Source organism: Bos javanicus, chromosome 26 (assembly GCF_032452875.1).
Source record: "Bos javanicus breed banteng chromosome 26, ARS-OSU_banteng_1.0, whole genome shotgun sequence".
Classification (NCBI taxonomy): Eukaryota; Metazoa; Chordata; class Mammalia; order Artiodactyla; family Bovidae; genus Bos; species Bos javanicus.
In genome coordinates this window covers 9,983,346-10,000,000 of record NC_083893.1, presented here as the reverse complement: position 1 = coordinate 10,000,000, position 16,655 = coordinate 9,983,346, and the positions used below count along the sequence as shown (strand labels likewise).

Sequence of the window (16,655 nt, the reverse complement as noted above, 5' to 3'; positions counted from 1 at the left end):
TCTTCTACTAGAGTCATCAGAAATCGGACCTTCCCTTGTGATTCACACCACTGTCCCATTTGGAGTTACACATTTGGAACACAGCACTGAGGATGTGCAGGAGTTAATCTTCAAGCAGCTGGAAAACATTGTGCCTGGTTTGCCTCAGCCAGTAGCTACCAAATGCCAGAAATGGAGACATTCACAGGTAATCAGAGAACCCAGCAGTATGAGCACAGTTTTCTTAATCAGATCTGACTTTACTTTTTCTCATATTTTGCCACTCTCTAGTACTCTTGCCTGGAAAATCCCATGGATGGAGGAGCCTGGTAGGCTGCAGTCCATGGGGTCATGAAGAGTGGGACACAATTGAGCTACTTCACTTTCACTTTTCACTTTCATGCATTGGAGAAGGAAATGGCAGTGCACTCCAGCGTTCTTGCCTGGAGAATCCCAGGGACGGGGAAGCCTGGTGGGCTGCCATCTATGGGGTCGCACAGAGTCGGACACGACTGAAGCAGCAGCAGCAGCAGTGAAAGAAATTAACGTGATCTTGGGAGCAAATATGCATTTTCCTAATAGAGAAGTTTACATGCAAGTTTTTATTATCCTGTTATTTCTCAATAAGAGATACATATAATTTTCCCCAATGTTATGTTCAAATTCTAGCATCTAGACTTATATAACCTGAAAATCTGGGGTTTCTTATGCAGGCAAGGCAGGTTATATATCAAAATGCAGCTGTTTCTCTGAGGTTTTTCTAAATCAGTACTGTGGTTATATAGAAACCACTATAACCTCCCAAATTTTTTGCAATATGTCAAATTAACCTTGTAAGTATATTTTGCTACCACAATTTTCATTTTTATTAAGTTCCCACTTTGGTTTTGACTGCTGCCAGTAGAGCTGTTTGGGAGAGAGAAATGAATACCTGAGCAGATCAGGTATGAATGATGAATGAAAAATGAATAGATCAGCTAGTTGAGCTGTTTTTTCAGGATTAGATAAACCTGCTGATTGGTCTACTAGTTCAAACTTTAAAAACTCTTTACACTAAGTAACTGCTGACTTTTCTGAAAATCCTCTGTATATTCCAACACAAGTTTCTGAGTATTCATAGAAAAAGTATTGATCTGTAAACTCAGTTGTGAAGTCGTTTGAGGACAGTGGAGCAGAAGGAAAAGAAAGCAGTGACTTGTCTATTTTTTCCTAAGATTTCTTAGCACATTGATTACCTGATTTATCAGCACTATTTGTTACTAGAGCTGTGAACCCTTTAGAAAAACTGGTTGGGAGAAATCGCAACAGATTTTGTATATTTTAAAGGACTTTCCAAAATCAAAGGAAATGGTAAATTACTTCCTAAAATATTGCAGCAGTTCTATGTGTTTACCCATATCGTCTCAAGTTAAATTATACAGTGAAACTTTCAGGAAAATATTTACTTAAACACATCATGGTCACTTTAGAAGACTTCTTCCTTTTAAAACAACTTTTTCAAATCTCAATAGCCAATGTCTTTAAATGATATTTAACTTAATCTTAGGTTGGTCTGAAAAAGAAAACACGGAAATAATCTTGTTGATATAATTTGAAGCTAGATATTTTACATAGCAAGTGAAGTGAAGTGAAGTTGCTCAGTACTGTCCGACTCTTTGCAACACCATGGACTATACAGTCCATGGAATTCTCCAGGTCAGGATACTGGAGTGGGTAGCCTTTCCCTTCTACAGGGGATCTTCCCAACCGAGGGATCAAACCCAGGTCTCCTGCACTGCAGGTGGATTCTTTACCAGCTGAGCCACAAGAGGGGAGCCTTACTTCCGCCTGTCATAACCTTCCTTCCCCCAGAATTCTTTGGTAGATTCCTTTATGAGGCAGTATTGCTTGCCCCTCTAATAAAACCTCTGGGGAGAGCACCAGCCCTTTAAGGCTCAAGCCACTTTCTAGAAGTGACTGCTTTCTGAAAGAGATAAGGGAGTATTTTGTGTAGAGTCCATTTTATGTTTCCTTGATGTGGCTTTCCAGGCCTTCTGCTGCCTCTAATGTCTTATATCCACAGTGGCAGGGGGCAGGGGAGGGGGGGTGGGGTGGCGTGGGGCAGGGCAGTGAAAGATGGTTGTTCATTTATTCATTTGTTTACTCATTTATTCCATGAGCATATAACAAATGCCTACTGCTGCTGCTGCTAAGTCGCTTCAGTTGTGTCCGACTCTGTGTGACCCCATAGACAGCAGCCCACTAGGCTCCTCTGTCCCTGGGATTCTCCAGGCAAGAATACTGGAGTGGGTTGCCATTTCCTTCTCCAATGCATGAAAGTGAAAAGTAAAAGTGAAGTCTCTTAGTCATGCCTGACTCTTAGCGACCCCATGGACTGCAGCCTACCAGGCTCCTCCGTCCATGGGATTTTCCAGGCAAGAGTACTGGAGTGGGGTGCCATTGCCTAGGTCACATCTAATACTCTGTCCATGGAATCCTAGAGACTAATCTTTGCTGAAAGCCTTCTCCTAAGACACTAAATCAAATTTTTTGCCTTGAGTAGGATAGCACTGCTTTCGGGCGGGTGCTGCTATTAAGGAAGGAGGCAGATGAAGAAAGAAAGTGTGTTGGAAAGACTTGCAGGGCTGCTCTGTGCCTCCCATTTGGGGTTTGAATAAAACACATGAGTAGGTGGTTCAGACAAACAGCAAAGCAGTGGCAGATTTTTCGCGATTCTCAGTTCCTCCCCTTTGCAGCTATTTGCCTTCCATCATTTAAATGTGTACCCAGTTAATATACATTGATGCCTAAGCTGTGATACATTGAATTAAGATTTCTGTAACAAGGATGATATATTAATCCTCTCAGCAGAAGAGTAATAACTGAAAACAACTTCCATGTACATTGACAGGGGACACTTAATCAGTTTGATAACCCTAATCCTCTCACCACTGTTATTCGCTGTGCTTGCCTTTGTTTCAGAGTCTATCATGATGTCTTTTCCAAACTACTCTAGTTTTATACATTTACTATAAAAGTATGATTTGCTTGTGAGTTTAACTCTAACTTTCCCCCCTATTTCTGTAGTTTCTGAATATTTCAGTGCCTTTTTTGTCATGTCTCACGTTCATGGATTACTCTTTTGTAAAAAAATAAAATAAAATAATCACTGAATGCATTTCAAACACCATGGACATCAAGAGAGGAATTTAGGGGTAGGGAAAAAGGAGAGTCAGGTGGTAAATGAATGCTTTGGCAAAAATAAATGGATTTGGACTAGCCTATTAAACTCTTGCTGTAAAATTAGAATTGTTCTCTTCTGTAGTTCCATTTCTTCACTTGGTCTTTTGCCCTGAGTCTGTACTTTCTCTCTGCTCAGTGTGAGCCCTTTTATATTCTTTAAGAAGGATCATGAACTCTTTAAGAACCTCATCAAAGCCATGAATATGGAGATGCACAGCCTTTCAAAATACACATGCACACATAAACACAAAGTTGCGTCTAATTATGAAGATTTACAAGCAACCTAAAATGCCTCCCGCAAATCCAGCATTAAGAACACCTGCTCTAAATGTTATTCTCCTATAACCCAAATAAATCAAGAATCCCTCATAGCCCAGTCTTGTGTTCTAGTCAAAGAAACAAAATTCAGCAACCTAAAGGAATGTAAAATAATTATCATCTTTACTAGTGTCTTTTATAGATCTTTAAAGATACCCAAAATTCATTATCCTTAGCAGTACTTTTTGAAGTTTCTTTTCTCATTCCTTATATATGCCACTTCTACAAGCTCCTTCAAAACTTTTTGCACCTTAACTCTAGTTTTCCACAGAGTTTTCCAATTATCAGCCATGTGGGCTTTTCTTTTTTCTTTCCTTTCTTCAGCCTTCCACTCACATTCCTCATTTTTGACTCGATGTTTTCCCCCCTCCTAGACAGGAAAATCTAAGAACTTGTCAATGCAAATTCCCCATTTTGGCTTCCTCAGGCCTTCCCCAGTTGCTTACCTTGGTTGGCATAGTACTGCCCAGGAGTTGGAAGGAATAACAGAGGGCATAGGTGACAATTTAAGGCCAGAATTTTTCTTAAGAGGTTTGTGTTTGGTGGGACAGGGTGGTGGGGTGTGTATACACAGCAGAGCCTGAAATCACCTACATATTTACATTATTCCCTTATGAGATTAATTTCTGACCAGTAGCTGTGTCTTATTTCAGTGTTGGAAGGTCAGGTAGTAATTGATAGTTCCATTTTTTTTTTCTCTCTTACACAGTTTCTGTCATATCTGCCTCCCTGCCTTCTCTTTGGTAGGGTGAAACTGAAAAGCAGTGACTGATTGATTGCATGAATATACCAAGACTATAAATTCAAACGAGTGTCCCTTTCAACATAGTCAGTCACCCTAATAAGCCATACCCTTATTGCAGCCAGATTGGGCATCTCCTTAAAATCCTGACACTTATTCTTCAGCATGTACTCAGTTCAATCAGGTCTTTGAAAGGTGAGCTTGAATTTAATGTTTCAGAAACAACTCAAGTCATTTGGACATATATCTTTTTAGTAAAGTAGATGGGCAATCTTGACAATTTTCTTTAATGTTTTTATATAACTAAAGAGATATAACTGCTTGCATTTATTTGTGTTAATGTGTCCAGTAAGCTGATTCTAAAAGCTCCTACCCTAAAAGATGTTGGCCAGTGTATCACTACAGATTTAATCATATGGCCTTCTAGGATAAGTGCTTTGAAAGACAAAAGTCAGTTGTATTTATCAGTTAAAGTACATTAGGTGTGTTGTTGGATAATTTATTTAATGTGGGGTGATTATGACTTTGGGCTTTGGAGGCAGACTTCAGTTCAAACTTCAGCTGTCCCTGTGGCTTTGAGTAAGCTGAACTATAACTCCAAGCCCATCTGTAAATGGTACAACCAAACCTCCCTCGTAGGAAGAGAATGACCCCTCACAGTGGTCAGAATGAAAGGAGAGAACACAGTAGAAAACATTTACTGTAACACTAGTACAAGGCAAGTTCTCCATCATTGCTAAATAAGAATAGCAAAAGGAAGAGGAAGAGAGGAGGTGGGTGAAGGGGATTCTATGGTATTTCTTAGTAGATGAGCTCTGTGTGTCCCTTGCTCTTTTCTGGTACCTTTCTTCATGCATGCTGCTGCACTTCTTGTTTTTTCTTACTCTCTTGTCTTTTCAGAGTCTCTGTCTTTTCTCTTCTCTTTTTCACACACACACATATTTCTGGACAAGGATATTTCAGGGCTGACTCAACTCCAGGGGCTATGATGCTAAGACATACCGTAGGGACTATTAACATCAGAACAAGGTGATATAAAAGTGATGGATCCCTGTGGACACAAGGAACTCTTGTCAGTTTTCTTCAGCTTATAGGTTTTTCAGTTTTGTGCCATTCATTCCTAAACTAACTTACACATTGTCCAGTGTCTGGTAATTTAACACAATTTATACCATGAGTTAAAATTTCCTGGCATGAAATTATGGCCTCAAGAGTACTCTTGCTTCTGTGCATAAGTTTATGGTAAGCCATGGAGAGCTGAAACAGGACCTTTGGGATTGGTAGGCTATGGCATGACCCAGTCTGCCAAGAGCAGGAAATCTAACAGGTGTCAGTCCTAAGTATTCCACTGAGTAATCTCTGACCTCTTTCTCACTGGTACAGAACTAACCCATTGCTTCACTTTATTATGAGGTAGCTACGAATGTATGAGATCATCAGCTGACAAATTCTGATCATTGAATTAGGGATGTTCAGTCACAGTTTAATTGGCATTTATATGGGCAGATATTTCCCCTTTTCATAAAATCTCACATTATATGAGCTATTAAATGTTTTAACACATGTAAGTTTAATTAAATCACTTTTTTCAAATGCTCATGGCAGGAACTTACCCTGCCATGTAGTCAGCATCACACTTTTTCAGAAAAACTAATTATTTTGAACAGCAGTACTTTGTAGGAAACTTTAAAAATGAATCTGTATCATTTTTCTTGGACAAATGCAATATATATTCATCTGCACCCAGTATTACTACTGGAAACTGAATGATGGATGTTATTATATATGGCTCTGTTCCATAAAGGGAAGTCCACTTGGCCTGTGCATAGTAGACCTCAGTATTATTCTCTGAACTAAAAAGTTCAGTTGACAAAAGCTATTTATACCCACATTAGAAATTAGTAATATATATTCAGCTTTTCATTTAGCTGACATTTATTGAGTTTCTTGGGCTTCCCTTGTGGCTCAGCTGGTAAAGAATCTGCCTGCAATGTGAGAAACCTAGGTTCTATCCCTAGGTTGGGAAGATCCCCTGGAGAAAGGAAAGGCTACCCACTCCAGTATTCTGACCTGGCGAATTCCATGGACTATATAGTTCATGGGGTCACAAAGAGTTGGAATGATTGAATGACTTTCAACAATGTCAGCAATTGGTTTCTACTATATGCCAGACATTATACTGGATTCTATAGACTCAAAGACAGCTCCGTTCATTCAAAGACTTTCCCATATAATCAGCAAGACTGACCAATAAGCAGATAATCATTGTATGGTGCATTTTCTTCTAAGAAAAGGAAAAACAATGTATTGTGTGAACACAGAGCAGATTTGAGGAAAAAATGGTAGTAAATACCTTCTTAGAAGAAAATGTCACCTGAGCTAAATCCTACAAGATGAAGCCAGAGAGGCAAAGGAAATGATATTGGAATGATGTTCTAACAATGTGTACACTTTCCCAGTTCCAAGACAGTACAGGACACATTCTTGCTTTTTACCTTGATCTTGCCTTAAAGAGATGGGAATACCAGACCACCTGACCTGCCTCTTGAGAAATCTGTATGCAGGTCAGGAAGCAACAGTTAGAACTGGACATGGAACAACAGACTGGTTCCAAATAGGAAAAGGAGTACGACAAGGCTGTGTATTGTCACCCTGCTTATTTAACTTATATGCAGAGTACATCATGAGAAACGCTGGACTAGATGAAGCACAAGCTGGAATCAAGATTGCTGGGAGAAATATCAATAACCTCAGATATGCAGATGACACCACCCTTATGCCGAAAGTGAAGGACTAAAGAGCCTCTTGATGAAAGTGAAAGAGGAGAGTGAAAAAGTTGGCTTAAAACTCAACATTCAGAAAATGAAGATCATGGCATCTGGTCCCATCACTTCATGGGAAATAGATGGGGAAACAGTGGAAACAGTGCCAGACTTTATTTTGGGGGCTCCAAAATCATTGCAGATGGTGACGGTAGGCATGAAATTAAGACACTTGCTCCTTTGAAGAAAAGTTATGACCAACCCAGACAACATATTAAGCACTTTGCCAACAAAGGTCCATCTAATCAAAGCTATGGTTTTTCCAGTAGTCACGTATGGATGTGAGAGTTTGACTATAAAGAAAGCTGAGCACCAAAGAATTGATGCTTTTGAATTGTGGTGTTGAAGAAGACTCTTGAGAGTCCCTTGGTCTGCAAGGAGATCCAACCAGTCCATCCTAAAGGAGATCAGTCCTGGGTATTCATTGGAAGGACTGATGCTGAAGCTGAAACTCCAATACTTTGGCCACCCATGCGAAGAGCTGACTCATTTGAAAAGACCCTGATGCTGAGAAAGCTTGAGGGCAGGAGGAGAAGGGGACGACAGAGGATGAGATGGTTGGATGGCATCACTGACTCAATGGACATGAGTTTGAGTAAACTCCAGAAGTTGGTGATGGACAGAGAGGCCTGGCATGCTGCAGTCCATGGTATCACGAAGAGTCGTACACGACAGCGACTAAACTGAACTGCCATCAACTGTTATAACATTCATATAAACTATGACAGTCTGCATTATCATTTTATTAGTGTACATGCATAATCATTCTCTCCCTCTCTTTCTCAAATACCATTTATCAATCCCCTACTCTGTGTGTAACTCACTTCATCTCCACCCCATGGAGGTTTTTCAGTTCAGTTCAGTCGCTCAGTTGTGTCTGACTCTTTGCAACCCCATGAATCGCAGCTCGCCAGGCCTCCCTGTCCATCACCAACTTCTGGAGTTCACTCAAACTCACATCCATCGAGTCAGTTATGCCATCCAGCCATCTCATCCTCTGTCGTACCCCTTTCCTCCTGCCCCCAGTCCCTCCCAGCATCAGAGTCTTTACTCCTTCCCAATTGCAAAGGTCAGAAAGTTAAGAAGTTGAGAGCACAGAGACCTTTATGAGGCTCTTCCACTAGGAAGTGGCAAAAATGAAATTCCAACACAGGTCTACTTAAAAGTTAGTGTTTTTTAGGGCAGCCAGAAGAAGCAAGAAGAACCACAGTCTCACAGCAGCTAGAATGAAAACCACATCACGGAAAGGTAATCAGAATGAAAAAGCAGAGAGTCATGTCCCAGATGAAGGGACAAGTAAAAACCCCAGAAAAACAACTAAGTGAAGTGAAGATAGGCAATCTTCCAGAAAAAGAAGAATTCAGAATAGTTATAGTGAAGATGATCCAGAATCTTGGAAGAAGAATGGAAAAGATGCAAGAAATGTTTACCAAAGACCTAGGAAAAACTAAAGAACAAACAAACAGAGATGAGCAGTGCGCTAGAAGGAATCAATAGTAGAATAACTGAGGCAGAAGAGTGGGTGAGTGACCTGGAAGACAGAATGGTGGAGATCACTACTGCAGAACAGAATATAGAAAAACAATGAAAAAAAAATGAAGACAGCCTAAAAGTTAGTGTTTTTAAACACTCGCTCTACTACTGGTAATTTAGATCTGGCTTTCTTCCAATTATGACACATTTTTTATGCCATCATTCTGTTGGCTGAGGTTAGAAATAATAATAGTTAACATTTATACTCTGAGTTTAGAAAGTAATTTTATGCTTGTTTTCATTTGATCTTCACAACAGTTCTGACAGATCAGAAAGTAAATATTTCTATCTTTGTTTAAATGAGGAAACTGAAGTTCAAATTGATAGTTTTGCCTAACACAATGCAATAGTGAACAGAAAAATAGAAATTGAACATGTCACTTTAGGTAAAAACGTTCAAGGTTCACACTGTATACAAAAATTAACTAAAAATAGATCATAGACCATATAAAACATTATAAAACATCAAACTATGAAACTTCTAGATAAAAACATAGGAGAAAATCTTAATGATCTTTGGTTTGGCAAACATTTCTTAGGATACACAAAGCACAAAGCATAAAGAATAAATTGATAAATTATGCTTTATCAAAACTTAAAATGCTTTGAAAGATACTGTTAAGGAAATGACAAAACAAGCTGCAGACTTGGAGAAAATGTTTGCAAAAACATATATCTGATAAGAGATTGGTATCCAGAATATATAAAGAATTCTCACAAGTTAGAAATTAGAAAACAAATGGCCCTGTTATTTAAAGCTGGGCAAAATATTTGAAAGGCTACTTCATTGAAGAAGAGGTGTGAATTTAACCATGGAGGCATAAGAGTTCTGCGTGAAAACTACAAAGCACTGTTGAAAGAAATTAAAGAAGGCTTAAATAAATAAAAACCATCCCAAGTTCATAGATCATAAAACTCAGTATTTTTAAATGGCAGTATTACCACAAGTGATCTACAAATTTATTACAGTCTCTATCAAAATCCCTGGAGACGTAAATGACACCCCAGTATTCTTGCCTGGAAAACTTCATGGACAGAGGAGCCTAACAGGCTACAGTCCATGAGGTTGCAAGAATTGGATACAACTTAGCAACTAAGCCACTACCAAAATCCCAATGGCCTTTGCAGAAATGGAAAAGCTAATCCAAAAATTCATACAGAGTTGCAAGGGACCCCAAATAGCCAAGACAGTCTTGAAAAAGAATAAAGCTGGAGGATTCACACTTTCTGATTTCCAAACTTGCTATTACACAAAGCTACCATAATTAAAGTATTGTAATAATATAAGAATAGCCATATAAATCAATGGAATAGAATTGAGAGCCCAAAAATGCTATACCTGTGATGAGCTGATTTCTGACAATGTTCCTAAAAACATTCAATGGGAAACAAAGTCTCTTCAACATATTGTGCTGGAACAACAGGATATCCAAATATGAAAGAATGAAGTTAGATCCTTACCTCACACCACATGCAAAATCCACCTAATATGGATTGAAAACATAACTATACAAACTAAAATCATAAAAGTCTTATAAGAAAACATAGGGGTAAATCTTTATGACTGTATCTGACAGAGATTTCTTAGATATAACACCAAAATCATAATAAGAAAAACAAGTAGAAAATTTGGACTTCATCAAAATTGAAACTGTGTGTGCATAGAAGGATTAGCAAGGAGGTGAAAAGACAGTTCATAGGACGGGAGAAAATATTTGTGAATCACTTATCTGAGAAGTGTCTACTATCCAGAATATACAAAGAACTCAATAACTTAACAACAAAAAGTCAAACAGTCCTATTGAAAATGGGCAAAGGACTTGAATAGACATTTCTCCCCCCCAAAAATATAAATAGCCAATGAGCACATCAAAAGACATCCCATATCCTTAGTAATTGTTGTTGTTCTTGTTGTTTAGTCACTAAATCATGTTCGACTCTTGCAGCCCCATGGACTGGAGTCTACCAGGCTACTCTATCCATGGGATTTTCCAGGCAAGAGTCCTGAAGTGGGTTGCCATTTCCTTCTCCAGGGGTTCTTCCTGACCCAGGGATCAAACCTGTGTCTCCTGCATTGGCAGGCAGATTCTTTACTGCTGAGTTAGGGAAATGCAAATTAAAACCAAATGAGATACCATTTCACATCCACTATGATGGCTATATATTTTTTTAAACAGAAAACTAAGTTTTGGTGAAGATGCAGAGAAAATGGAGTACTTATACCTTGCTGATGGGAATATAAAATGGTTTAGCTACTGTGTAAAACAGTTTAGCAGTTCCTCAATAAAATAAATGTAAAATTATAATTTGATCAAGCTATTCCAATCCTAGATATATACCCCAAAGAACTGAGAACATGTGTTCAAATAAAACCGTGTGCATGATATTCACAGCAGCATTATTCAGAATAGCCAAAGGTAGAAACAACCCAAATGTCCATCAACTGATGAATGGAAAAACAAAGTGTGGTTTACCCCTAAGATGGAATATCATTCAGCTGTGAAAAGCAGTGAAGTTGGTACGTGCTTCAGCATGGATGAACCGTGAAAATATTAGACTGAGTGAAAGAAACCAGACATGAAGGTCTCTTCTTGAATGATTCCATATATGTGAAATATCCAGAAGAGGCAAATTCATAGAGACAGAAAACAGGTTAACGTTTGCCAGTGGCTATTACTAATGCTAAATTTCTTGTTATATATTTTAAACCCACAAACCAAGGAAGAGATATGGATGACAAGCAAGCACACAAAAATATCATTACTGGTAAACATCACTGGTCCTTGGGGATATGCAAAGTAAATGACAATGAGATACCCTGACACACCTACTGCTGCTGCTGCTGCTAAGTCACTTCAGTCGTGTCCGACTCTGTGCGACCCCATGGACTACAGCCTACCAGGCTCCTCCATCCATGGGATTTTCCAGGCAAGAGTACTGGAGTGGGGTGCCATTGCCTTCTCCAATGCATGAAAGTGAAAAGTGAAAGGGAAGTCGCTCAGTCATGTCCGACTCTTAGCGACCCCATGGACTGCAGCCTACCAGGCTCCTCCATCCGTGGGATTTTCCAGGCAAGAGTACCGGAGTGGGGTGCCATTGCCTTCTCCACACGTAGTAGAATGCCTCATATCAAAAACTCTGAAGATACCAAATACTGCTACGGATGTGGTGATTCTCACGGATCACCATGGGAGTGCAGCATGGCATAGCCCTTTAGGAAGACAGTTTCACTGTTCCTTACAAAGTTAAATATACACTTACCATATGACCCAGAAACTCCACTTTGAGGAATTAACCCAAGAGAAATGAAGTCATAAATCTACATCAAAACATATATAGACAAGAATTTATAGCAACTTTATTAATAAGAGTCCCAGACTGGAAACACCCCAAATAGCCATCACCTGGTAAATGAGCAAACTGTCGCACATCCATAAATGCAAAACTACTCTGTAATAACATGCAATGGACTGCTAATATCTGCAGCGGCATGAGTGAGTCTCAGAAGTATTATCTGAGTGAAAAAAGTCAGAATCAAAGGCCACATACTATATTATTCTAAATATTTGTGGGACTTTCTGGAATGGACAAAGCTGTAGGAACAGAACACTGTTGCCGGGGCTCTGATTGGCCGGATGGTGTTAGCCACAAAGAGGCACAGGGGAATTAGGTGGAAACTGATGAGAACATTCTCTGTAATGTTTTATAGAGGTAGTTACACAACTCGGTATATTGTCACAACTTATACAACAGTACACATAAAAAGGGTGAATTTTACTGTATTGTGAATTATACCTCAATTCAGTTGACTTTAAAATCCACTTGTTTCTTTATCCTCAGCTATTGTCTTAGGAGCACGAGCGTTGAACCTTTTATTTTCACCGTATTAAAAGTAGAAAGAAGGTTGTTTTCTAGATGCAAAAGTCAAAATGGCTGCAGTATTTTCCCCATAATTGCTCAACCCAAAAAAATAGGCTGTGGGATTTATTCAGCATGAATGAGAACCAGAGAGAAATTATGGTCATACTTCTGGGTTGTCAAGAAAAAGAAGAAGGAGAAGAGGATGGGAGAAGGGATGGAGGATTGAATTAGTTGGAAATTAAGCAGTTATTAATTTAAATGGAGGAGAAGTGGTGATTAGGTTCAGTTGAGTAGGAAAGATGATTTTAAGTTTCTCAACTCAAAACTGAAAGCATTCTGGGCCCTCTGCATCCTAGGAACCTAAGCAATGGGATCATTTGAGAGAGAGTGATGCAGCATTTCTATTTAGATGCAACAAAAGGATGCAAGTCCATTAAATCGCCTTGTAACTTGGAACTGGTTTGTCTATCCTCACACCTTACACAGCACTCAGCAACTACTACAAACACAGCAGATATTTGAAGAGCTAATGAATGAATGTACTAAAACTTGCTGAAGGACAAAATAATTTTCTATTAAATTAAAAACTCTAAAGGGAAATGTACCACGACTGTTGTTTTGTCTATTATTACTGCTACAGTACTAGAGAAAACAGTATCTCATTCTTTATTGTGTGCTTGTTCTGAACAAGTCCTCGTCAAAATAGACTGCTCCAGTGTTTTCAGGACTTTAAAAGTCAGAATAGATCTGAAAGGATTCAATGTAGACTTCAGCAATTGAATATACAATTTCAGCAAAGTATGTCCTTTGCAGTTTGAGCGCACTAAAGCTGCAGCATGGATCATATAATTGATTTGTGGCACATTCTGCCTGCATCTACCCAATGGTTTATTAAAACAGAATAGACAAATACCAATAAAGAGAAAAGCTCCACTGAGAATTGACCAAACCACATCACTTTCTTCACACCTAGAGTATTCCAACCAATAGTAATTTTACAGCTGCTCTCTGTGTACCAGATACAGAGCTCTGTAGCCAGAATCCCAAAATACAAGCAAGACTTTCCCTAAAGCACAACAAAGAAACGGGTTTATGAAATCACCATTAAATATAATAGAACACTGGAGAGATGAGTAGAACACAGGCAAGATGAGATGATGCACATAAGACATAAGAACCAATTAAAAATGTACCATCTCTGCAGGAATTCACCATGTTGATAAAGCTCTTTATGAATATTAAGTACTAGAGCATAGTATAAGATAGATCTGAGAGCCTGAAACACCAGTGGCCAAAAGAGGTACAATATTTTTTAAGGAAATGCATATAAAAATAGATTAAATGGTGTATCAGCACCCTGAATTTATCATCATTTTCCCAGTTCTGAGTATCACTTATCTTCCATACTATGCAGTATATGGTTAGAAATAATTCTTATCAACACTTTTCTTAAGAATATAACAGATATATCCCATATGTCTGCAATATCTGGCTGCGCCACAAAAAATCTGCACATGGAGAGCTGATTCTCCTAAGAAAGAATTTTTAAAAGATTTAAAAAAAAATTAGATAAAAATTGGCTAGGTCATCCAGAAAAAAATGTAGCTTTTTTTTTTTCCTCTATGACATCTATAGCTTTTAAGAATGTATTTACCATCTCATGAGGGAAAAAAAATATTTAAAGGGTTATTTAGACTTTATGTCTGTGCAGGCTCACTGCAGTTTAGCTCTAAACTATGATAATAGCGTGGATTGGTCACTGTGGTCTCCATCTTTTTAAATAAAGGCAAACATCTATATATCCCATTATACACACATAAAGACATTCACACATGCACACTCAGCTAGTTCCAGTCTACATCCCTTTCAAAGTATTTTTTATGCAACGGCATTTTATAAGATGAGGGTGAGATCTGGGTAAGAAACCACCTTTGCTACCTCTTTGAAATTCAGACTGATTCACGTGTTCCTCATAACTTTGCCTGGACTCTGCAAAAAGTGAGCTAGCGGTAGAGAATTCAGCTTTCTGGAAGTTTCAACCTAAGTGTTAGCACAAAGATTACAGACATCAGAATACTTGTTTCCTGGACAATGAAGTTGCTCAAGGACAGAGTTAGAATGGGGAGGTGCGATGACATAGAACGTAAAAGAGAAACTCAGAGACTGAGAAACCAAGGGAAATTATTTTCATAAAGGAAAAATCTCCACCATATTTAAAAGACCACCTGAGCACTGAGAATTTAAATCTTTCAAAATTTGAATTAGGTTTTTGTTGGCCCGTGCGCGTGGAGCCTTTGAGCAATTTTGAATTCAACACCATGTACAAAGAAGATGTAAATGGAGATGCTGGAAATACAAAAATGAATAAAACACAGTCCCCATAGCTCTCTATTTCTGAGGACTCAGAAGACTTTTTAAACATCAGATATCTCTTACCAAATTGTAATTTGGTGAGTTAAGTGTAGAGGAATCAAGAGGAATCAACGTTTCACTGCCTTTTTATCAAACCCCAGAGGAACTTTGAAAAAGAGAGAGAAAAAAGGATAAACGTATTACATTTTTAATTTGGCCAATAGAAAACATTCTGTACTGTTAAAATGAAGTCTGTATTTCGATTTTCATTTCTCAGATGTCCCTTTCCTGTATCACAGAAATTTACTTAGGGGGTCAATAGTATTTTTCACTATTGACATAACACTGAAGTTTCATCTTTTTCAGAGTACCTGGACTAGCTTCCCATCTATAAATATGTAAACAAGCATTTCCATTGACATCAGTGTAAGTTATGGTCTCGCCTTCATTTATTTACATTTCTCTCTGTTTTTGTAAACAGGCATCTGATAAATGTTTATAATCAATGCCTTGGGAATATGGTAAGAATTGAGAGATGTTAACAGAGAATCAATACAAACCACATTTACCTTCTAGGTGCTTACAATTTGAATTTATTCCGCATTTGTTTAAATCTTCCTCCCCCAGTTCCTGCTTTGCTCCACACCTTTTATGGTTACTCTCTGAATATTTCACTTCAGATAAACAAACAAACAATGTTTTACCCAGATTCTAGGTCTGTCCTGATTAATATTTGTATCATAGGGAGGTTGTGCAAGTTTCTGGGAAATAAGTTTTACACAAGGTTTTATTCCATCTGTTAAAATTACTCATCCACTCAGCAAGTCCAAACTAAGGTTGTCCAGTGTTCACTTGAGAGTATTGATGGTTTTTGAAACTGACCTTTGCTGCCCCCCAGCACCCCTTTTATGGGAAACATTCCTCAGGCTGACAGAGACTCTGCTCCGAGCCACATCAAGCACCTCGCCCCAGAGCACTGGCTCCAAGTGTGTTTATTCCATGGACCAGTAAAATTCTTCTGAATACTTTGGGAACCAGTATAATATTGCTATCTTTTTATCCTGCAGTTAAGAATTTAGAAAGCAAAACATAGCTATAGGAATTTAATGAAAATAATAACCCTCCCCCCAAAATATGTAGTAAAGATAGAACCTCATAACAATTTATAAATAGAATACATTTTGCTCTATGAAAAAGTTCACAATTCTCCTTATTTTCCTCTTATTGCCATAGATTGACTTTTGGGAACCACTACCTTTGAGCATTGCATAGGGGCTATAAAAGAATAAGTTAACCAAATATTCAATTTCTGCTGTTTATGTACCATGGCAGGGGTTCAGGTTGACACTGGCAACAGAGCAGAGGAAATGAGGAAATGTATGAATCAACTCCATACCATCTCAGGCCTCCTAGCTATTTCTGTTACCAGTGTGGTCAGCACCTCACACACACAGTGGGCAGGGGAAATGCCAACACAAGGATATCATTACTCGGAGTCTGCCCCAATCAAGTTAGCCTACAACTAGAACACAGTAAGATTCTCTTGACATCCAAGGACAGTTTAAGGAGTCACCCTCACACATCGAAATTGATTAAAAATCAATTAAAAGATACAGTGTGTGTATCAAAAACACAGGTGATGGTTTAGTCTCCATCTGCTGTCAAAATTCAGGCTTACCCAAGTTAAATAAAGCGACCCTTAGGAACACAGAGTAACATAAGAAAGCAATAAAATTACCTACAGTCCTTTATAACTCCAGAGGGTTTTTTAATGTAAATTCTTTCGAATGCAATTGAGAAATAGGAGATCAGTAGCATCACAGGGA

The 16,655-nt window shown here is 38.5% G+C and overlaps 1 protein-coding gene across 2 annotated transcripts in view; it reads left to right on the top strand.

Moving 5' to 3' along the window:
- The window catches only part of RNLS (renalase, FAD dependent amine oxidase), a 276,255-nt gene that overhangs the window by 248,998 nt on the left and 10,602 nt on the right, over positions 1-16,655 (top strand). For both annotated transcript variants that reach the window (XM_061402724.1, XM_061402725.1), the window contains exon 6: positions 12-187. In XM_061402724.1, the coding sequence (XP_061258708.1) occupies positions 12-187 (176 nt within the window). The remainder of the gene's footprint in view (positions 1-11; positions 188-16,655) is intronic.